Source organism: Miniopterus schreibersii, assembly GCF_964146895.1.
Source record: "Miniopterus schreibersii genome assembly, chromosome: 2".
NCBI classification, from domain to species: domain Eukaryota; kingdom Metazoa; phylum Chordata; class Mammalia; order Chiroptera; family Miniopteridae; genus Miniopterus; species Miniopterus schreibersii.
In genome coordinates, this window is record NC_138102.1 from 95,765,577 (window position 1) to 95,788,131 (window position 22,555).

A 22,555-nucleotide genomic window follows, 5' to 3' on the forward strand; every position below is an offset into this window, starting at 1 on the left:
CCCATCCTTTCCTGAGCTGTCAGAAGTGCAGTGGGGCTGGAACTCCAAGGCTTGCTGGATCCCTCTTTCCAGCCACTCAGGGATCCCAGGGTGACAATGGAAGCATCCAGGCCTCTTGAAGGCTGGACTCAGGATGGGTACAGCATTACTTCTGCTCACGTTCCAGTGGAACAAGCCCCAGACTATCCAAGATTCAGGGGAAGAGAGACAGATGCCACATCCCAGTGGGAGCTGCAGCTTGTGCAGAGGGAAACGGAGTCATTCATTGTGAGACACAGTTAGGGACACAGGAATAGAAATACTGCATCCTGAAGCCCTGAAACTCTGTGTGTGTGTGTGTGTGTGTGTGTGTGTGTGTGTGTGTGTGTGTGTGTGTAAAGTAATAGGAATTTTATGTATTAAGCTTTGGTATAGAATCTGTCAGTCATACCTCTGTTCACCTATCTTGATAGTGGCAAAAATAAAATCTCTAAAATTTTAAACATCCTTCAAAATCATGGAATTTTATTGTACACAGGAACTTTAGTATAACCTTGTGAAATCATGCCCTGCATTGGACTCAACTGTGATGGGGAGAATTTTTATTGCTTGCCCACAATTATGTAACAAGATTTATTACTTTGGAAATTTGACACACATCAGTGTTTTAATTGTCTTACATTTTAACAAAAAGAAATCATTGCATATTTCAACAAAAAACAAAATTAAGTCAACTTGTACAAAGATATAATTAATTTGTACATAGTTATGATGCTAAGTGACATAACATTTTGTCCATAAACATTTTTTGTTTACACTATTGAAAGTTGCACGTTTTGTTCACCTGTCGAGAGCAGTAGTAGATGCCCAGGAAATGTTTGTCAAGTAAAAGGACTGTGGGCATAAAATTAACTTTATGGCTACATTGAGTGTATTCTAGGGAATACGTTCATTATAATTATCATGATTATTCAATCATTGGATACTTAAGCTCTTCCCAACTCCTGCCCACCCCTTCTATTTGAGGTGCTGATTTATTATGCCTCATTCTGAAGATATTTTTATACAAATTGTCTTTCAAATACAATTATCTTAAATTAGCCTGAGAATAAATTTCAAGTAGTGAAATTATTAAACCAGGATACAAATTTAATAACTTTTGATACTTATTAACATATTCACCTCAAAGGAGTTTTATGCTTTATATTGGCACCAAAAATATATGACTGTGACGTTTCACCAGCCCATTTATCTTTAAATTCTTTATTTTATTTTGGTGCTAACAATTGTTATAAAATGTTGGTTTGTTAGTGTTTCTTTGATCATTGGGTAGGTTGAAGTTTTTCATGTTTGTTTAATTTGAGACCAAATTTCTTCTTAATTTCATATGTATAAGTTACTTAAAAATTTTCTTTCCCCACACAAGTGTTAAGTGGTTACCCTACCCCACTTGCTGTAATACTTTCAGGTGTGGGTGCTGTGGCTTCATCTAGCAGGCCTTCATGAGGCCACCACCAGGGGTAGAAGTCACTGTAGCTGCACATCAGTGAAGTAGTGATTAATTTCCTTTTCATGTACACACAATTACAATTCAGAGGTGATATTTTTTCCTTCACTGTATTTTTCCACCATCATTTGAGCACATACAAAACAAGAAGCCTTAAGAAGCCCGTGAAGACCTCTGCATTCCCTTTGGGAAATACATAAAACGCAGAGAGTGGTGGAGGCTGGGCCTACCCGGCTGGCCAGTGGTTCCCACACATTCCACCCAAGGCCCATGTTTCTGATTAAGGCTTGACAGTTGGCACAGGGTGCACCGAAGCACTGTGTTCCACTGTTTCCAAAAGAACGGGAAGCATTCTTTCCAGGGAATGAAATGCAGCAGCAAACCCTGTGAGAGCATGTGGGCTTTGCTTTATTCATCGCCCAGATGCCTTTCCTCTCAGGACTGTAACTTGTGTGTAAGCACCTTCAGAAATCCCATGCTTTCTAGTTCTTTAGTCTTCATCTCTGTCCTCAAGAAATGTAGTTTTGGATGAGATTTCTTTTTAAGGTGAAGAAGAAGAATGCCACCTAATTTAAAAGCTGGCTGTGCTGTCTTCATTTTCCTCGACAAGCTGAGGATGTGCCTGTTTATTTGAGGGCACAGCGTCTGAGGTTCTCAGAAGCTGCTGAAACGATTAGCCCCAGGACAGCAGTGCTCAGGTGTCTGCCAGGTCTCGGCCTCTTCAGGGAGCCATGGCTGGAGACTTTCTTCCTCCACTTGAATTTGGAACTTGAATTGCTGGTGTGTGTGAGAAAAACCATGAGGCAGGCAGGCAGACACACAGGAGGCCCACAAAGACCCAACAAGGCCAGAGTTGTTCATTTCTCGTTTTTCGGCCAAAATTCATAATTGAATTACAGTGTGGGGATATAACTTTGCTAACATTTGGAAAATGCTTTCCTACCAGGAAGGAGTGGGAGAGGATCTCCAGAGGAAATTCTTTTCTTCGTATATCATAACTTTTCACTGAATTTAAATTGCTCTCAGTCCTGTGTTAATGCTGGGAAACAGTTGAGCTGTATGGCGTGTGTGAACCCAACTTCCATCTTCCTATGAGTTATGAGTCATAAATTGTAGGATCATGAAGAGATGTGCTGCAGCTCTGCCCCTTGGAGGGTGACAGGTCAGGAGAGCAAAGGCAGGTGGGCTCACACAGCCTTTACCTGAGGCCAGAGCAGCATGTGGGACAGGCCACACTGCAATCTGGGTGCTTCAGGAGCCATGGAACAGCAAAGCTGACCACCAGTCCTCTTCTGCTGCCTGGCAGGTTTCCTGCCCTGCAGGTTGCAGGCTGATGGGTCAGGTCTTTCGGGATCTTTTGGGGCCTGTGACAGCTGGAGAGCTGGTCGCTGGTTAAGGTTACCATGAGGGAGTCTTGCTGAGGTGCAGAACTAGGGCACTGTTTGGTGCCCTAGAAATGACGTGTGATGGTGCCCCCACTATACTCCCTGAACTGCACCAGGAGGGGCAGCTGGCCTTGGTGAGGCCTTTTCCCACCAGGTAGCATGCCTGGCACCTGTACACCACCTGGGGATGCCTGAGGTGCTGGCTGTGCCTCTCCTCCAAGTGGGTTTGAAGTCACTTCTCTCAGTGACAATCCAACCTGCTGGTTTGGCATCTGAGGACTGGAGTCACAGAGCTTGAGTGTCACTCAGCCACCCACAGGAAGCAGGCTGTGTTGTTTGAAGGGTTCAGGGCTCAGTGACATCTTGCTGAGGCTGTGAACAGGCATGGCAGACAGGGAGCTGGATGAGAGGCAAGGCTGCACATTCATGGTGGATTTGGGCTTGGTTCTGCATTTTCTTTTTGTCTTTGACAGCATAGCTGTGTACATGGTATATAGTCACATCTCTGGACAGTTATTGAAGCTGTGTTGGCTCAGTGAGGGGCAGTGACAGACAGACGTGGTTACTCGAAGCCGTTAACTGATAAGTGAGCTGTTTATTCAAGGGTTTAGGTTTTATGACTTGAAACGTTTCTGTGAACATGAGTCATTCTTTGTTGTCTACTTGTGTTGATTTTTCTTGGTTAACTTCCTAGACTTGTAGCACAATAAATATATAAGTCTTGCAGTTGGGGTGCCCAGTAAATAGGGAGAGATTAGAATATGTGCACACTTAACTTCGTCAGTCCCTTAACATGTGGCAGGTTCTGGAGCAATGAACAAGCCAGGCAGTTCACCGTGAAGGAGACAGGAGCTGGTGGCCAAGTTGCAGACAAAGCAGGCTGGACAGTTCCTGCTTATTGAAGGGCTGTGGTGAAGGTCCTTTCCTGATGGCACACTTTTAAACAAGCACCAAAACTCCAGGGTAACCCTGATAAGTGGCAGTCTCACATCACATCCTTCTCCAAGTTATGGAGACGCCTTCACAGACAGGACCTCATTGCATAACAGAGCTGTGAGGCAGGGAGACTGAGTCTCACCTTCCACCTGCAGGTGAGGAGTCACTAAAGGGTGTACACTTTCTGAACTCGGCTGCCTCTCAGCAGCTCTTCCAGAATTCAAACACGTGCCCTTTCTGTCAATCCAAGAGCATTTTTAAAACACAGCTCTATCTTTATACCATCTCCCAGTCTGTCTCATAAGCTGTCATTTCGTGTTCCTCCTCCTCCCAGACATCTCCCTCTCCAGGCCTTTGATCTCAGGACATCTTTCCTGGCCCCTCTCTGTGCTGCCCCCCCCCCCCTTAGTGGTAAAAGTGTGCAACACTGCAAGATTACCTTGCAGTGTTGCACACTTTTACCACAGAACAGAGGCACAGGTTATAGCCAAGAATGGCCTAAGTTTTTTGTCGTACCTCTCAGTTGGGATGTTGCCAGGAAGGGCAAATTTGATTATAATATCATGTAATCAAATGGATATTAAACACTTAAGTTGTTCTAGTCACAGTGGTAGGTGGGTGGATAAAGCTGTGAATAATGGGGAGTTTCAGGCCAGCTTCTCCCAGTCCTCAAGGAGGAGACAGTCTGACAAAGGTCATAGACATGTCACGCCTGCCCTGGGGAAATGGGAGCACAGTGGGCCTGGTGGGTCTGAATTAGCCTTGAGAAACACATAGTTAGGAAGGAGGGAGCGTCTAGGACAGTGGCTCTGTCTCCCAAGTGGCCTTTTGTAAACACAGCCACCCTCTTCCTGCAGCAAAACAGCCTGAGCCCCCATCTTGTTGTGCTGGGGTCCCTCCACATCCTCATCTCTCCCTTCTTCCGGTCTGACTTCCAGGAGTGCTCTCCTACCCTTGTGCCCTTAGAACCCCTGTCATCTCCTGTCATCACCCCCATCTTCCAGATTTTCAGTTTCCTCCTCCCTGTTTGCCTGCCCCTTGACCTTCAACACAGCGAGTCCCCTTATGGTGCCTCTGCCTGCTCCATCCCTTCCTCCAGTAGGCCAGCTTCTGTGGTCATCCTCCTCTCTCCTCATCTTTCCTCTTTGACCATAGCTGTGCACAGCTAACCCTAGTGTCCTGGGCCACAGCCCTCACTGCCCTGTCCCCTCCTGTCTCCTGTCTGCTCCTGTCTGCTTTATTTCTTCCACCTGACAGTGCTTCCCTGCCCCAGATTGATCTCATTGACCTACGTTCCTCTTGGAAAGCTTCTGCAACTGCCTTCAAATAGGGACAAAACTCTGGGGCCAGCTGCCCCAGACAGTGCTCCCTCTTTGCTGCCTCCTCGGGCCTCCAGCCCATCTTTCCATTAGGCCCCTGTTCTGACTGTTCCACCTGCCAATAATACCTTTTCTCTGCTGGGCTCCCCATCTGCCCAAATTGTCCTTGAAGAACCGTCTCTTCCACGAGTAGTCTCTGGTGCTCACTCCCTTGGTAGGAAGAGCCTGATTCCTCTGACCCTTGTCCACTCTACCTGCATCTCCCTGTGGTGGCTACCAATGTCTGTCTGGTAGTCATCCCACAGCAATTCTGAGGGGTCTGTTCTGTGCCACCCATGGGTCTACGGGCTCGTTTAGCCTGTCCTTTCCTTCTCCCACTGGACCAGGGCCCTAAGCACAAGTGCATGACTGCTCTAGGCAGCACAGGGCATTGTAAACAGGATGCATTCAGGAAGTTTTTAATAAATGACTTTTTGGCAACTCTCCCATCCTCTTGGGGCAGATCACCTGATCCTGACCTCAGCATTGCAGATGCCCCTCTCCTAGAGTCAGCCTGGGGGTGGGCTAGGTCACAGCAAGGTTCTCTGACTCCCCACCATTCTTCACAGTATACTGTTCTAGGTTTAGGTTTATCTTCAAAGTTTTCTAAGAAGAAACAGAATTTAAGGTTCTTTCAGGTACACCATCAAAATTCTTGTATGTCTTGACACATGCTAAACAGTCTATGGTTTAGTATAAATTAGACTCTTATCAGGCACCTGAGGACATGTAGCCAACTGTACCCATTCTGAGACTTATCTGTAGCACCCCCATTGTCACAGGGAAGTGAGTGTCACAACAGTCAGGAGCCGGGAGGGAATGAAAGTCCCTAGTGGCTTTTAGATGACCATGTGCTTCCTGCAGGAGATGGCAGGCCGAGCACTAAAGCAGACGGGCAGCAGGAGTATTGAAGCTGCCCTGGACTACATCAGCAAGATGGGCTACCTGGACCCGAGGAAAGAGCAGATCGTGCGGGTCATCAAGCAGACCTCCCCAGGTGAGCTGCGGCCTGTGAGTGAAGATGGTTTGTGATTTAAAAACACAAAAGGGAGGGGGGCAGGAAGTGATTAACCAAAAAACATATATGCAAGGCCCATGGACACAGATAATAGTGAGGTGAAGGCCTAGGGAGGGGGTGGGAGCGGGTGGAGAGGGTCAGTGGGGGGAAAAATGGGAAACATCTGTAATACTTTCAACAATAAAGATAAATTTAAAAATAAAAACACAAACAAGAGGTCCATTGTGGCCTTGGTCAGCAGATTGCCTCTGGGCACATTCCCACATGCCCGTAATGGGTGAGCCAAGCCTGTCGTGCTTTGACATTCGGGTCCTGTTGGGGGTGGGGGCAGAAGCGGTAGATCATGGGACCTATCTGGGTGCCCCCCATTTGAAATAACCTGTGGTATTTCCTACCGGGGGCAGGGTACTTGTTTTGTTTTATAAAGGATTAAAAAATTCATTGGATATTAAAATTAGAGTGAGAAGCCTGGCCGGGCGTGGCTCAGCGGTTGAACGTTGACCTGGGATCCAGGGGATCGGGGTTTGATTCCCGGTCAGGGCACACGCCCGGGTTGCGGGCTTGATCAATGACTCTCTCATCATTGATGTTTCTATCTCTCTCTCTCCCTCTCCTTTTCTCTCTCTGAAATCAATAAAGATATATTTTGCCGGGCCAGGCGTGGCTCAGCGGTTTAGCATCGACCTAGGATCCAGGTGATCAGGGTTCGATTCCTGGTCAGAGCACATGCCTGAGTTGTGGGCTCGATCAATGACTCTCTCATCATTGATGTTTCTCTCTCTCTCTCTCTCCCTCTCCTTTCCTCTCTGTGAAATCAATAAAAATATATTAAAAAAATAAAAATTAGAGTGAGAATAAAAATGTTATTTTTACTATCTCTTAGGCCTATGGAGGGATCTTTCAAAAGGGAGGTTTATTTCATTGATTCTAAAACACACCATTTCTCACACTGAGAGCCAATGCCCAATGGAAGAGGGTGGTGGTGCTGGGGAGGCCAGAGGCTCCAGCAGCAAACACTCTGCTTCCCTGGCTGTCAATGGATAGTCCTCTTCCAGGATGGAGCAGATAGGACAGGTTTCTGGTGCCTGAAGCCCCTGAGTGTGATAGGGACTCATGATACTTAGCAAAGAAGTTTCCCCTGTTTTGTGGAGTGAGAATTGTACAGACTTTGTAAGCTGTATCTTTGCTGTTAAGGGAACACAAACTCACTTTTTTTCCTTTTTTAAAAAAACACAAACTATATCTTTATTGATTTCAGAGAGAGGAAGGGAGAGGGAGGGAGAGAGAAACATCGGTGATAAGAGAGAGTCATTGATTGGCTGCCTCCTGTATGCCCCCTACTGGGGATGGAGCCTGCAACCCAGGCATGTGCCCTGACCAGGAATCGAACCGTGATCTCCTGGATCATAGGTCGATGCTCAACTTCTGAGCTACTCCAGCCAGGCTCATGTTTTCTTCTTGACAGGAGTTTCCTTACATGGTACCCCACTGGCTGCCCATGCCCAGGTGCTTAGCCTCTCTGATCTTGTCTCAGAGCACAGTTCACAGGGAACCGCAGGGCCATGGTCTGTGGGGATTTTCTTCTGCATTGGCCTTTGGTGTGTGTTCAGTGGTACAGGAAACAGCAGTGTTTGGCTGTGACTTCTGCCTGATGTGGTGGCTATTAGAGGGTCTTGGCTTTGCCAGAGGTTCCTGTGAGGGCTCTCTGTGGGGAAGGCAGACCTTTTGACCCAGAGGTAGCCCGGATCTGCCCCAGCAGAGTTCGGCCTTGCCCGAGTGCCTTCAGACATGGAAGAGACTGAAAGTGCCAGAACCTGCTGGACAGATGTCTCTAATGCCACTTCTGTTCATTCTTCTGCAGGAAAGGGCTTGGCATCCACCTCTGTGCCACGGAGGCCAAGCTTTGAAGGAGTAGGAGATCCCTTCCCTCCCTACCATCGGATGAGCGGGGTCTACGATGAGGAGGTGCCCCGGCAGTACATGGACTTTCTCTTTGCCAGCGTCAGTCCCCACAGTGCGCCTGGTGGCCCCCAGCACCAGCCCAAGGGCTACTCTGCAAGTATGGAGGCTGCCGGGATGAACTTCCCCATGGCAGGGCCTGGGGGCCAAGGCCTCCCGCTGCAGGGCCCACACTACAGGCCGCACCTGCTGGTGCCCGGGGAGACCCTGGGCTACGGCGTGCAGCGCAGCCCTTCCTTCCAGAACAAGGTGTCGCCGGACACTGCGGGGTATGCCAGTCTGGCTGCCAAGGGCCCAGCTGGGCAGCCAGGGGCCAACCACACCTTCCAGGCAGTGGGGGCCACAGCAGGTTTGTACATGCCGCATCCACACCACAAACAGGCCCCTCAGGTGCATGTGATGGTACCCCCACAGAGCCTGCTGGCCCCCTCCAGGAGCAGCCTCAATGTGGACGTGTACGAGGCCGGCAGCACCCCCATCCAGCCGTGGTCGGTGCCCACTCTGGCCCGGCGGGACTCTCTGCAAAAGCAGGTGGTATTCCGGCCTGAGGGCCCTGTCCCCAGCAGAAGCAGCTCCTTCAACAACCACCAGCAGCCCGTGGCCGTAGCTTCCCCCAACACTATCACGGCGGTTACGGCGGCACACATTCTGCACCCAGTGAAGAGTGTGCGTGTGCTTCGGCCGGAGCCACAGACAGCCGTGGGGCCCTCCCATCCAGCCTGGGTGCCCACAGCCGCTCCGGGGCCCGAGGGGCACGACTCCACTGATGAGCAGCCCCCGCCCTTGGTGGGCGCGGGCCCCTACCCACGGGACGTGGACGTGAGGTGCCCACCCCCACCCTACCCCAAGCACCTGCTGCTGCGGAGTGCAGCGGAGCAGGTGGACGTGGACTGCTTGTGTGCAGGGGTGGAGCAGCGGCTGCGGGGCGCTCCCTCTGAGCCCCCGGACAGGGGCCACAAAGGCACCAAGGCAGACCGAGCTGGGAAGGATAAGAAGATGATCCAGACATCTCCCGTTCCAGTTCGAAAAAACAGCCGCGATGAGGAGAAGAGAGAGTCTCGAATCAAGAGCTACTCGCCCTATGCGTTCAAGTTCTTCATGGAACAGCACGTGGAAAATGTCATCAAGACCTACCAGCAGAAGGTCAACCGCAGGCTGCAGCTGGAGCAGGAGATGGCCAGAGTAATCTCTCCTTTCAGTCTTCTTAAGCTCTAACAGGAATCGCTGTAGGATCCCTTTTCTTTCTGTTTTATGCATTTTGGTACCAACCAGTCATCTCATGGCCCTTGTCTGGTTCTGAGGGGAGGACCTGGAGAAATTACAGGTGTTCCAGCGTCCCTTTGCTGGACTGCAGGGATCAGCTATGGCTGTACACCATGTGCCAGTGGGAAAATTACTGAATGAGTTTTTTTGTATTTTTATTCATTAGCAAAGTTCATTAAGTTTTACTAACTAGTAACAAAACACTTTGGGAAGAGTAGAAACAAAGTTTGAGGTTTTATGAATTGAAATAGTGAGCTTTGTAAAGAAAAATATATCTAGTAGGGATTCATTTATCCTTTCTTTAAGCCTATAATTTAAAGAGACCTTTCTTGACACTAAACTGCTAGAGAAGGTAATTAATGAAATTATTTAAATTAAATGTTACAGTAAATTTAAATCACACAAACCAATAATTTCAAATTCTAAAAATAAAATTTGTGCTTAATTTCTTTGTGCTCCCATTTTCATTGATTGTTTCATTTTGTTTCTGTTTTCTCATTTTCCCTGAGCTTTTATTAAAATACTAGGTTGCTCTTAGAGTTCCAGGAATTCTGTAGTCCCCTTTCCACAGACTTTTGTTCATAGAGGTTTCCTTTAGTTTTTAAGGGCATAAAGGCACCCAGAGAGAGAACTATTTTGTCTTCCCTTTGAATTCTGGATTTGTGTCTGTATATGGATATAAAGAACAAAATGGATTGTTCTCTTGCTTGGAGTATATTGTACGCATTCTCCTATCTTCTCATTCCTGTAGATCAAGTCAGGGTCCTCTCAGTTCTAGGGCATCTCCCGCCAGTCATTTCCTGTTTGGGTTCCTCTGATGTGACCCTTATTTTCCTTCTGCGCAGGCCGGACTCTGTGAGGCTGAGCAGGAGCAGATGAGGAAGATCCTCTACCAGAAGGAGTCTAATTACAACAGGCTAAAGAGGGCCAAGATGGACAAGTCCATGTTTGTGAAAATCAAAACCCTGGGGATCGGTGCCTTTGGGGAAGTGTGCCTGGCGTGTAAAGTGGACACTCACGCCCTATATGCCATGAAGACCCTGAGGAAGAAGGACGTCTTGAACCGGAATCAGGTGGCCCACGTCAAGGCTGAGAGGGACATCCTGGCTGAGGCGGACAATGAGTGGGTGGTCAAACTCTACTATTCCTTCCAAGACAAGGACAGCCTGTACTTTGTGATGGACTACATCCCTGGGGGCGATATGATGAGCCTGCTCATCCGGATGGAGGTCTTCCCCGAGCACCTGGCCCGCTTCTACATCGCAGAGTTGACTCTGGCCATTGAGAGTGTCCACAAGATGGGCTTTATCCACCGAGACATCAAGCCAGACAACATTTTGATAGATGTTGATGGTCACATCAAACTGACAGATTTTGGTCTCTGCACTGGATTCAGGTGGACTCACAACTCCAAGTACTACCAGAAAGGTACTGTCTTAGGCATACCACACCCACTTTACACATCTGGACACAACTGAGCCATTTAAGGGAACCGTTTCCCACCCTGGTGGCTCCTAATCATTGTGAAATTATCTGTCAATTCATTAGTTTATAATTTGGTGATATCCTTTTCTCCCTAAAGAAGTAGTATGATATTTGTGAGTGGATTTAAGTTTTACTATGATATTTTTAGGACAATAGGTTCTGAGGTGTCATGGGGCCACCACTCTGCTCTATTAACATAAGCCTTAAAAAGTAAGCTTTACAGCTCCCCCAGGAGTCCTTGTACAGCCGACCTGAATCTCTCTGCAGTATCTGCAGTATCTGTAGTGTCTGTAGGTGTAGGTATGGATATAGGTATGATCATAGTTTATCTCCAGCTCCTATAGTTCTGCTGTTTGGAAAAATCAAAAACAGCTGGCCAATATTTATGGCTCAGATTCTTGAAGTAGTTATTTTAATACCATAGCTCAGGCTTCTATTTTTTAACTTAAAACTAATCCTAAGTCATTTAATTTATTCCCACTTTCTGGCATTTAAGTCATTTTTTAATCACATTTTTTAAATCCTCTTATGCTTTTGCGTGCTAATCTTTTTTTTTTTTTCCCCCCAATCTTTTTTGATTTCAGAGGGAGGAAGGAAGAGGGAGAGAGAGAGAAACATCAATGATGAGAGAGTCATTGATTGGCTGCCTCCTGCACGAGCCCGTAATCCACCATGTGCCCTGACCAGAAATCGAACCGTGATCTCCTAGATCCTAAGCTGACGCTCAATCGCTGAGCCACGCTGTGCTGGACTTTTCTGCTAATCTTAAAGCACATCTTGTCGCGATTGGCGTGAGAAGGGTGCAGAGTGATGGTTCCCTCAATTATCTAAGCCTCAGCACAGCCTGCAGCTGCTGTCACCATACTACAATTGTTTCTGCTGTGGTGCCATGTTCACCTCACACAAGGTCTCAGATCCAGGACCGCAGGCTGCCCTGCTGAGCAGCTGGGCAGGGTTCTTTCTCTCAGTGTGTCAGGAGCTGAATTTAATTAACTCTTTGGTTTGAAGCTACTGCTTTGTTGAGTAGTGAAAACTTACTTTGTTTTGTATCCCCTTCTTTCCCTTCCCTGATTTCTGGTGAAAAAGGGAGCCACATCAGACAGGACAGCATGGAGCCCGGTGACCTCTGGGATGATGTATCTAATTGTCGTTGTGGAGACAGGCTGAAGACCCTGGAGCAGAGAGCCAGGAAACAGCATCAGAGGTGTCTGGCTCACTCCCTGGTTGGGACCCCAAATTACATTGCCCCGGAAGTGCTCCTCCGAAAAGGTGGGTGCCTTGGGCACTCTTCTCTGGTGTTCCACGCTCCTGCCCAGCTAGAGGCCATCTTGACTCCAGAACTGTGGAGCCAGAGGACCTCTGAGAGTCTCCAGCCCCAGCTTTCTAAGACCCTGAATATTCCCACCATAACTGTGTACCCATAGAAGCTTGTGTCACTTCCATTTGCTCCCAGGGTGATGGAAGACATGCATCTTTAGGCCTGTCTTTGCTCACTCATTCTTTGGGAAGTGAGAGATTAGATGGGGGTGGGGGGTCTCTACCTGGAACCTAAGAGAATCATTCCAGAACTGGTTTGACAGTCATATGATGGAAACAACTCTCAGGGTCACAGGGACACTATTCAGTCTGCCTAAGCCAGACATTTCCAGGCTCTAGCTGTAACATTCATTTTTTAAAATTTTAAAATTTTATTTTTATCAATTACAGTTCATGTTCAATATTATTTTGTATTAGTTTTAGGTGTATAGCATAGTGGTTAGACAATCATACTTTACAGAGTGGTCCCCCTGATATTTCAAGTATCCATCTGGCACTGTACATAGTTATTACAATATTATTGACTATATTCCCTATGCTGTACTTTATATCCCTGTGACTATTTTGTAACTGCCAATTTGTAGTTCTTAATCCCTTCGTCTTTTTGACCCAGTCCCCCAACCTGCCTCCCTTCTGGCAACCCTAAGTCTGTTCTCTGTATCTGTGAGTCTGTTTCTGTTTTGTTTGTTTATATTGTTTTTTAGATTCCACATATAAGTGAAACCATAAGTTATTTGTCTATGACTGACTTATTTCACTTAGCATAATACCCTCCAGGTTCACCCATGCTGTTGCAAATGGTAAGATTTCATTCATTTTTTTTTCAATCCTCACCTGAGAATATTTTTTCCATTGCTTTTCAGAGAGAGTGGAAGGTCAGAGAGAGAAATACTGATGTGAGAGAGACATATCGATTGGTTGCACTTAGTCAGAATCGAACCTGGGACCCTTCAGTCCACTAGCCGATGCTCTAGCTACTGCGCCAAACAGCTAGGGCAGATTTTGTTCTTTTTTGTGGCCATGTAATATTCCATTGTATATATGTGCCAAAGTTTCCTGCCTAAATTTTGAGCTGGGTTGTTCCCTCTCCAGCTGGTTATTGAGTATGACAGAAGACAACTGTTGTATTCCTCCAGTTCTCTCTTCTAGTCTAGAAGTCACATTTGGGGACAGTAGTGTGCAGAAAACTACAGGTGCTAAATAAAATTGGTCCTGGATGATGCTCTGTTCCATCAAATATGACATCTAACTGAACACCAAAGGAATCTTCCAGTATTGACCTGAGTCTGTGCAATAAATCCAGGATTGGTGGCCTTTCTTTTCACATGTGTTGTTTCAAGTCTTTGCAGCCACCCAGACTCTGTTTAAGTCTGAGTTTTCTTTGTTAGCTGTGGTAATCCAAGGCAAATTAATTAACCACTCAGAGCCACATCTATAACAATAACCTTGCTGCCCAGTCACGACTCAGTGTTGGAGGAATGAGTGCCAGGCTGTGGGGAATGGCATTCTGTCTTTCCCCTGCAGCCCCTCTCCAGTATCCAGCATGTACACTGTCCAGAAACCAGGGGTGGGGTCACTCCTCAGCTCCAGTGCCAGATGGGCAGAAAGGAGTGGGATGGAGGGTACCAAGGAGTCTGAAGGAACTAAACTGGTAGTACTGCCAGCAGGTTTAGAGCCCAATTCACGCTTAGCAAGGATTAGGTGACATCAAGACTGGAGCATGGCTTAGACTGGGACATGAAGCTTTGGAAGAAAAGTGGGAGAGAATCAGAAAAAATGAACCTGCTGTTCAGCCTCCTTCAGCCTCCTTGGGGCTGGCTGTGACTGAGCTGCAGGATGTCCTGCCTCAGCTCTATCTTGGGAGCATTGTCAGGAAGAGCCTGGCTGGTTAGTGCCTTGTACAGAGATCGTGTCTTTAGTGACAGTTGTTCCCTTTGCCAGAGTGCTCCCTTTCCTTTTCCTCTTCTCCATATTCTTTGACTTTCTCTAAACCTCCCAGGAAAGCCCCACCAGGAAGCCCTCATGACTGGACTTGAGGGCTTACAGTGTTTACAGGTCTTAACACTTCCTGTTTTGTGGTTACTACTATTTTAATTTGTGTCTGTTTGTTCTTTAAGAACTTAAAATTCTGGTTAGTATCACTAGTAACAACAGTAATTTTTTTTTAATTTATTGATTTGAGAGAGAGGAAGGGAAAGAGAGAGAGAGAGAGAACCATCTATTTGTTGTTCCACTTATTTCTGCATTCATTGGTTGATTCCTGTATGTGCCCTGACTGGGGATCGAACCCGCAATCTTGGCGTATTAGGACAATGCTCTAACCAATGCAGCAACCCAGCCAGAACAACACTAATCTTTTAAAATTAAGGTCTTATTACAAAAGCATCCTGTGTTTACCGCACACCAGTGACTCAAAATAAGAAAAAGGGCAAGTGAGCATCCTCCTCCCCACATGAAGACTGCTACCACCCCAGCATGTGCCCTCTCCAGCCTTTATTCTGAGCCACACAAGCAAGAAGATGCATTTTGTGTAGGGTGGTTTTCTTTAATGTAATGTGCTGCTCAAACATGTTTCCCCACATGGCAGCAAAGTAAAACGAGGATTCGTACAGTTCTTCTCTGAGAAGAGAACGTGCCCATGCTGGAATTGAATGTGGCCTTGTCTTTCAGGGTACACTCAGCTCTGTGACTGGTGGAGTGTTGGAGTGATTCTCTTCGAGATGCTGGTGGGGCAGCCACCCTTTCTGGCCCCCACTCCCACGGAGACCCAGCTGAAGGTAACAAAGGGGAAATATGCATCTGCTTGCTGCAAACACACATGGTTTTCTCACCTTTTATTCTGAGTGGTGTAGGAATCTCAGTTGTACATATGGAAGTTTTTAAAGTATTATTGTTATTACATATCTTGAAAATTTTTTTTAATAAGTAAAGCCCCAGAGTTACACCTGAGTTTTTGTTTTTGTTTTTGTTTTTTTATCTTCTCCCGAGGATATGTTATTGATTTTAGAAAGAGAGGAAGGGGAGGAGAGAGAGAAACATTGATCAGTTGCCTCCAGTACTTGCCCTGACTGAGGACTGAACCCACAACGTTTTGGTGTACGGGATGACACTCCAACCAATTGAGCCACCAGCCAGGGCTAAACCTGAGTTTTGAAATACAGTATATGTGTGTCTGAAATTTTACTTGAACCATTGTTCACCTGCTATCTTGGTATTTCCAGGTGAGAATAAAGAGAAGCGGTAGGCTTGGTGAGATCTAGTCTTTACTGCCACTGCCCACTGTGCAATAACAGAAAACTTTATAAACTATCACTAAAGAAGTCACTTTCTTTATTTGAATGTTATATCATTACTGTTTGCAAATTATCAGCTATGAGGTTAGGCTAGGTATGCATATTCCTAATATTCACTTGATATAACTAAATAATTAGTTTTAGAGTGATGGTCATTTATTCTCTGACATAAATCATTTGATTACTTAAGAAAGATTGAATTGAGAATCTGATGAAATCTTTGGGATTTTTCATACAGTGCACTTACCCACTGATACATGTTTACCAAAAATTCTAGAAAGAATTTATATGCCCTGGAGTTCATGGTAGACTCCTAAACTAATAGTCCCTTTGCCCTGGATGGTTTGGCTCGGTGGTTAGGCCTGCGGACTGAAGGGTCCCAGATTTGATTCTAGCCAAGGGCACATGTACGTGGGTTACGGGCTTGATCCCTGGCCCCAGTCGGGGTGTGTGCGGGAGGCAACCAATTGATGTGTCTCTCTCACATCGATGTTTCTCTCTCTCTCTCTCTCTCTCCTTTCCACTCTCTCTGAAAAGCAATGGAAAAAATATCCTCAAGTGTGGATAAAAAAAAATATAGTCCGTTAGTTGGAAGGACCCTAAATTAAGACTTGGTTTCACACCAGTAACAATGAAGTTAGAAGCTGGCATTATCTGTATCCTCACTGAATAGCTAAACCACTCACTAATTTGCCTGCATAATCATAACCCAGTTTCTATTGCGATAAAACTTACCAGTTTAACTATTTTTAAGTGTGCATGCAGTTCAGTGGCAATAAGTACATTCACAATGTTGTGCAACTGTCACCACTGTCTATTTCCAGACATTTTCATCACCCCAAATAGAAACTGTACCCGTTGAACAATAACTGCCCATTCCCCCTCCCCCAACCCCTGTAACCTCTCTTCTACTTTCTGTCTCTGTGACGTTGACTGCTCTGGGTGCCTCAGATATACGCTGTTTGCCCTTTTCTGAATGGTTTATTTTGCTGAGCATAATGTATTCAAAGGTCATCCATTTTGTCACATGTGGAAGAATTTCCTTCCTTTTTAAGGTGGAATAATATTCTGTTGTGCATGTAGACCACATTTTGTTTATCCATCATCCAGCAGTGGAAACTTGGTGTGTTTCTACCTTATTTGGTTATTATGGATAATGATGCTGTGAACATGAGTGTGTATACAAGAATTTGTTTGAGTCCTGCTTTCAGTTCTTTTGACTGTATACCCAGAAGTAGAATTGCTGGGTCATGTGGTAGTTCTGTTTAACTCTTCATACTGTTTCCCACAGTGGCTGCACCATTTTACATTCCCACCAGCAGAGAATGAGGGTTCCATTTTCTCCACATCCTCACCAACACTTCTCCCCCCCCCCCCCCCCCCGTTTTTATAGTAGCCATCCTAATGGTGGCTTCAATTCATCCTAGTGAATTGATATCTCATTGTGGTTTTGATTTGTATTTCCCTAGTGATTAGTGGTGTTGAGCCTCTTTTCAAGTGCTTACTGGATGGACATTTGTATGTCTTCTCTTTATATATATATATATATATATATATATATATCTTTATTGGTTTCAGAGAGGAAGGGAGAGAGAGAGAGAGATAGAAACATCAATGATGAGAGGGAATCATCGATCGGCTGCCTCCTGCACACCCCTGACTGGGGGTTGAGCCAGAAACCTAGGCATGTGCCCTGACTGGAAATAAAATGGTGATCTACTGGTTCACAGGTTGATGCTCAACCACTGAGCCACAACGGCCAGGCTGTATGTCTTCTTTGAAGAAATGTCTGTTCAAGTCCTTTGCCCTTTTTTAATCAGGTTATTTTTGTTGTTGAGTTGTAGAAATTCTTTATATATTTTGGATATTAACTCCTTATAAGATACATGTTTTGCAAATATAGTCTTCCGTTCTGTGGGTTGCCTTTTCATTCTTTTAGCAGTGTTCTTTGATGAACAAAAGTTTTAAATTTTTATAAAGTCCAATTTATATATTTTTCTTTTGTTGCCTGTGCTTTTGGTGTCATATCCAAGAAGTCATTTCCAAATCCGATGTCATAAAGATTTTCCCCTATGTTTTCTTCTAGGAGTTTTATAGTTTTAGCTCTACTAAAACTACTAAGGTTTAAACCAACCCTCCCACCCACACACCCACCTGCCTCCATGCCTCACCTGATGCTCAGTTACCCATGCAATAGCCAGTTATGTTGGCCTTGTTTTATCCTGATTTGAGGTATGAAAAAGTCTCTTAGCTCTTTTCCTCACTGGAGACACACCTCTATGACAAATGTATTTACTGAACATTTAGATGGCTGGTGTGTGCAGTTGAGTATCAGGAATAGGAGGCCAAGGCCACAGGGTAGGTCGGCTTTATTATTCTCCGTGAGGTTGCTTTTTAAATTACAAAACCCAGGCTGGCCATCTCTTGGCCATAATAAGTATTGAGTGAGAACCATGATGGTTAAACAGAAATCTGTTGCCATAGCTAAGGAAATGACTCAGAGAGGATCAGTCTCTTCATTTTTGTGGAAAGCACAAAATTCTTTTGCTAACCAGTCTTTCTGATAGAAGAAAAATAAGTCTCTCTTGGTCCGATTTGGCTTTAGCATCTTAGGCCTCAGGCTATGTGCCCCAAACTAGAACACTGACCTTCTATAGCTGCTCAGATCCACAGCCATAGCTTCTGAGTCTATCCTGACTTTTCTCCTGTCACAAAACTAAAATTATTTAAAAGTCACATCATCACATATTGTCTCAGAACTGCCCATATAGGCCTTGAGATGTTTGGAGAAACTAAAACTTTGGTTCTATTGTCTCTTGAGGTGATAAACTGGGAAAACACACTCCACATTCCAGCCCAGGTCAAGCTGAGCCCCGAGGCCCGGGACCTCATCACTAAACTCTGTTGTGCTGCTGACCACCGGTTGGGGAGGAACGGGGCTGACGACCTGAAAGCCCACCCATTCTTCATCACCATTGATTTCTCTAGTGACATTCGGAAGCAGCCGGCCCCCTACATTCCCAAGATCAGCCACCCCATGGACACCTCAAATTTTGACCCAGTAGATGAAGAAAGCCCTTGGAACGATGCTAGTGAAGACAGTACCAAGGCCTGGGACACGCTCACCTCCCCAAATAACAAGCACCCTGAGCACGCATTTTATGAATTTACCTTCCGAAGGTTCTTTGATGACAATGGCTACCCCTTCAGGTGCCCAAAGCCTTCAGGAGCAGAGGTGTCACAAGCTGAGAACTCCGATTTGGAAAATTCCAATCTGGTGGATCAGACTGAAGGTTGCAAACCAGTATATGTGTAGACAGACTTGGCACTGACACCCAGGTGCCCAGGGCTGGTTCCTTAAAAGATCTGGTGGACAGTTCAGGGCAGCTTTGTTATCAACAGTTAATCATTGATTACTTCACTTGAAATTTTGATCTTCACCAAAAAAACCCAAAACAAACAAAAATGCTTTTTAAAAAACTCTAGTCTAGCATATCTTCATTTCTAGATTCTGGTTGATAAGGGGGATGGGTGTCAACATGGCTTTGAATTGGCCTTTGAGGACCTTCACTGCATTGAAACAATTTTTTAAAAATTTAGTACAGTTTAAAAAGAGCACTTATTTTGTTTATAGTCATTTTTTCTTACTAAATTATAGGGATTAACTCTGACAAATCATGCTGCTGTCATTTTATACATTTGTATTTTATCACAGCACTTACATTTATGAAAAGAAATTAAAACTGAAAAACGTGATAAGAAATCTCTGTGCAATAACATTAAAAAAAGATAACACTGTTTCATGTTACTGATACCATTTTATTCACACAATGGTTTTTGTTTTTATATTTTTTCCTGCATTTCAAAATTGTGATATGTTAAAAGCTGCTTTTTTTTTTTTTTTTGCATATTATAGTATCATAGACAGTGTGAGCAACATGACTCTGTTGATGTAATTTCTGATGTCTGGTGTGTAGAGAGTGTTGCATGAGCTGGGTCTTCTATTATAAATGACCGTGTCTTGCCATTCACAGCGGGTTCTGTGAGGATGTTTTTATACAGTATCTATAAATGAGGCGTTGTAGACAGTGTGCGATGACATGCCATATGGGTGACTTCACTGTGATTGTATCCCTTACTATTTTGTTAAACATAGGTGTGTAACTGAGAAGTGACTTTCTGTGTGTGCATCTTGGGTATGGTTGGATTCTTCGGGGGCTAAACTTAAGCATTCATCATATACTAAACTTGTGTACATCTAAAGGGATTAATTTAGCTATGCCAAAAAGTTTGAAGTTAATCATGGAACTCTGTTTCACCAGTCTGCTCTCTCGTTCTTGGTGTAGCTGATGTGTGGAATCCAATAGCTGCCACCCTACTGCCACCAGGTGGGCCCCCCTCAAGAGGTCTGCCTGATGCTATTTCTCTCGCTGTCTGAGACAGCTGTGATCTTACCATGGTGAAATTTAGTAATCTCGGCTTTTTTTTTTTGGTGTGCTTTGAAGTGTCAGTCTTAACTTGGTTTTAAAAATACACTTTCCTCATCTTTGTAAAACAACGATTATTCAAAGTGACATTGGAATAAAAAAAAATTAAGCCATACATATTTTCTTAGATGTATAGATGTATATATAACAACATAGATAAACGTACAAAATATTCCTTATTTCAAACTAGTATGAATCCTATTTAAAGTGATTTATATTTGAATAAAACGTTCAGTTCTCTTTTGCTTTTTAAGAATCCGATGTATCATATTTTCCTTATATTATTCCACACATTTTTCCTTGACTTTTTTAGCATAATGTATTAATTATTTAGTATATATCTAGGCAACAACACTTATAAGTTTATCAATGTCTAAACTATAAAGAAAAGATTTTTGTGTACTGGTTTACATTTTGTATGAATGGCAATCTCGACATGTGCTGTGCTTGTACCATGACTGTCAGTATTTCCGCTACTTTACAGTAATGCCATGTTGTTATTTACAAGCGCTCTGACACACTTTTATGTGGTAGGTTCTTTCTCAGGAACTCAATTTAACTATTATTTATTGATATATCATTGCCTTTGAAAAGCTTCTACTGGCACAATTTATTATTAAAATTTTGAATACAAACCCCTTGGTGTCATGTGTTATTGGAATATGTAAGTTCTTACTTTTGTCAGTGTGTCTATCAGACCGTTAAAATTAGTGCTTTGTGTATCCTTAGAGAAATGACACTTTATGCATACATGGCACTAGAAAATATGTGTATACTTTTTTGCCTCTTTTACACAAATGGGAGAATTATGCATATTTTCCTGCATCTGTTTTCTTCGCAATCTATATCAACACATGAAGAAATTCTTCACCTGTTATTATTACTGTGTAATATTCCATCATGAGGATCTATTACAATAAGACCAGTACTATATCAATGGACATTTCACCTTTTCTGGTCTTTTACTATTATAACCCTTTGCGGTCGTTTGTCTACTCTCAGCCACCAAAGCTTTTTTACCATTCTGGTCGTATGTCTCCTCTCAGCCACCACAGCAAGGAACCGTACGAATCTTAACTCCATTCATGTATCAGTTCATAAATCTTGTTTATCCTTCATAATCTTGCATGTTATGTATCACTGCTCTTTCAATGGAAATTAATTCCGACCAGTACGACACCCATGTCCAAATTTAATACTACCGCAAAGGGATAAACCATGTTGGAATAAATAACCCTTATAGCCATCATTTTGTTATTCCTAGAGGTGGAATTGTAAGGTCAAAAGTTAAGTGTATGTGTGATTTTTTATTGCAAAGTCCCGAGCAATCATGGGAGAAACCCCTCCAGGCTATCTCCTACACACTCTGCCAAGGAGTGTACATCTTTGACCTGTCTTTATGTGGACCATTTCTCAGGGTGAAGTTTGCAGTGAGCATCTTCAAGGCGGACGTACTGTGTCCTTCCAAGACAAAAAAAGCAAGCTTTCTTACTGCTTGCTATGAAAGGGGTAGCTTCCTCAAGCTCAGGGAGCCTTAGCAGAATCCATCTGGGCCTCCTGTGCTTCCCCTGGGGGGAGTTGGGGCCAGGAAGAGCTTGTGCAAACACTCTGGTGCTCATACAGCTTCAAAGTAACAAAGTCCTTTGCCTCTGATCCAGGCATCTTTTGTCTTAGTCCAGGATTCATGATAGACTAAACAGGCTCACTTATTAGCTTGTAAGTAGGGTAAAATAAAATCTGTTGTCAGGTATTGTTCAATATACATTCCCAATAGAAACATAAAGATAGTTTACTTAGAGCCTTGCCAGCCATAAAATGTACTAACCTTTATGATCTTTGTCCACTGGGTAGATAAAAAAAAAAAATCACACTCAAAAACTTGGTGTACTTTTTCTTGACATTCCTCTTATTTTGAAAGAAGTTGATATCCATTTGAATATCCTTAAAAATGATGACCCTAATTTTATGCATTAATTGAGTGTTGGTGCCTAAGACCTTCCTCAGAGACTCCTAAATGATTTCCATTCTCTTCTCACTCTTCATTTTCTCTTCCTGCTCAGCTAACATGAATCATTTAACTGGGCTAGTGGCCAGACAACAGATTATGAAGAACAGACTTCTTCAGTGTTTTGACAGATTTCATAGGAGATGGATACTTAGCATTCATGAATACTCTGCTCAGAGGGTTGCCAGGGCACAGTCAAGCCTGGCTTCACCACGTTTATGGTCATTGTTGGATGTGATGGTAGTTTGTTGAGGGAGCAAATAGCTTATTACATTCCTTCCAAGTTTCCTTCTCCACACTTGCATGCTATGTGTCCGATGATAAGTCAAAGTGCAAATCACAGAGAAACAGTCAGCATGGCAGGCTTCCTCTGAACTTCCTGTGATCTGAACCACTTTTTAGTTAGAAATTTTTGAAATGGAGTTTAATTCTTCCAGATTTGAGTTACAAACCAAGTCTAAAGCCCCAGCACTTAAGTAATATTTTATCTCCACTGACAGAATTCAGAAGATTGTTCCCATTATGTGCACATTTTATAAGCACTATCATTAAGCATTGTATCC

At 44.3% G+C, this 22,555-nt stretch overlaps 1 protein-coding gene across 2 annotated transcripts in view; it reads left to right on the forward strand.

The window, feature by feature from the left end:
• LATS2 (large tumor suppressor kinase 2) overlaps positions 1-20,620 on the forward strand; it is a 77,429-nt gene extending 56,809 nt beyond the window's left edge. For both annotated transcript variants that reach the window (XM_081128373.1, XM_081128374.1), the window contains 6 exons: positions 6,030-6,162; positions 8,045-9,324; positions 10,251-10,833; positions 11,977-12,159; positions 14,878-14,984; positions 18,322-20,620. In XM_081128373.1, the coding sequence (XP_080984499.1) occupies positions 6,030-6,162; positions 8,045-9,324; positions 10,251-10,833; positions 11,977-12,159; positions 14,878-14,984; positions 18,322-18,816 (2,781 nt within the window). In that variant the 3' untranslated portion in view covers positions 18,817-20,620. The remainder of the gene's footprint in view (positions 1-6,029; positions 6,163-8,044; positions 9,325-10,250; positions 10,834-11,976; positions 12,160-14,877; positions 14,985-18,321) is intronic.
• Positions 20,621-22,555: the final 1,935 nt, after the last annotated feature.